At 39.1% G+C, this 976-nt stretch overlaps 1 protein-coding gene across 1 annotated transcript in view; it reads right to left on the bottom strand.

Moving 5' to 3' along the window:
* LOC107576791 (leucine-rich repeat and calponin homology domain-containing protein 3-like) overlaps positions 1-481 on the bottom strand; it is a 5,365-nt gene extending 4,884 nt beyond the window's left edge. The window contains exons 1-2 of the mRNA XM_016262924.1: positions 453-481; positions 314-386 (exon numbers count right to left, since the gene is read on the bottom strand). Coding sequence (XP_016118410.1) covers positions 314-386; positions 453-481 — 102 coding nt within the window. The remainder of the gene's footprint in view (positions 1-313; positions 387-452) is intronic.
* Positions 482-976: the final 495 nt, after the last annotated feature.

Below are 976 nucleotides of genomic sequence, written 5' to 3'. Positions count from 1 at the left end.
GACAGAATTTTCATTTTTGGGTGAACTATCCCTTTAAATCTCAAATCATGAATTGTAAGAACAAATGGACTCTAGAACGTATTTTTTAACAAATCCAATCAATGTTTTTCATATCTCCAAAACTCCATGTTAAAACACTGCTGCCGTTCAGCTGTGGTAACATTTAAAATGGTTCAATACCAATATTTGAGATAAATATATTCTAGTGTTATGTTATGAATGCTGTGTCTGTGTACATGACCTGATGTTTAGGTAGGTGAGGGACTGTAGGTTTATCAGACGCTCTGGTAGTGAACGCAGGCAGTTCTGGTACAGGTTCAAACTCTCCAGCGACACAAACATGCACACCTCCACTGGCAGCTCTGTCAGTCTGTTTCGTGATAGATCTGAGAGGACAGAGAGAGAAAGAGACAATGAGAAACGAATGTCTGGCATCCAGGACGGCTGCACACCTGTCTTTGATGAGCTCTTGGCTGTCCATTCCTGGACCAATGTGCTGGAAATCCAGTCTCTGAGAACCTTTCTTCTACTTCAGGTCAGGGAAATTATACAAATACATCAGCATCAACCAAAATGTGTCTTTTTTATGTTTTTATTACTGCTTTTGACCTGAATTGGCTGATATTGGAAGCAGGATATATTAAGGTTCATTGCTGCCTAATCAAATATATTACAAAGCAATACATATTTCCACCGTTTTGGTGTAAAACTTAACATAGCCTAAATAAAATCCAAATACTGAGTTACTGAACTCCTCATTTGCTATAAATAGAAAAATAGATGTCTGATTCTAGTCTGTGTGGGGAAAACTGACATTTCCATTGCACACTTATTATCCAGGTCTATCCAATTGTCAGCTAGCAGCCAGCAGGAACAAGTGACTGAACCCTTTTGAGGGTTCACAGAACTTCACACAGTACTGTGCATGCAGAATTCAAGGCAAGGCAAGGCAAGGCAAGTTTATTTGTATAGCACA

Source organism: Sinocyclocheilus grahami, unplaced genomic scaffold (genome assembly GCF_001515645.1).
Source record: "Sinocyclocheilus grahami isolate Dianchi unplaced genomic scaffold, SAMN03320097.WGS_v1.1 scaffold4348.1, whole genome shotgun sequence".
NCBI classification, from domain to species: domain Eukaryota; kingdom Metazoa; phylum Chordata; class Actinopteri; order Cypriniformes; family Cyprinidae; genus Sinocyclocheilus; species Sinocyclocheilus grahami.
This window is presented reverse-complemented; position numbering and strand designations above follow the sequence as displayed.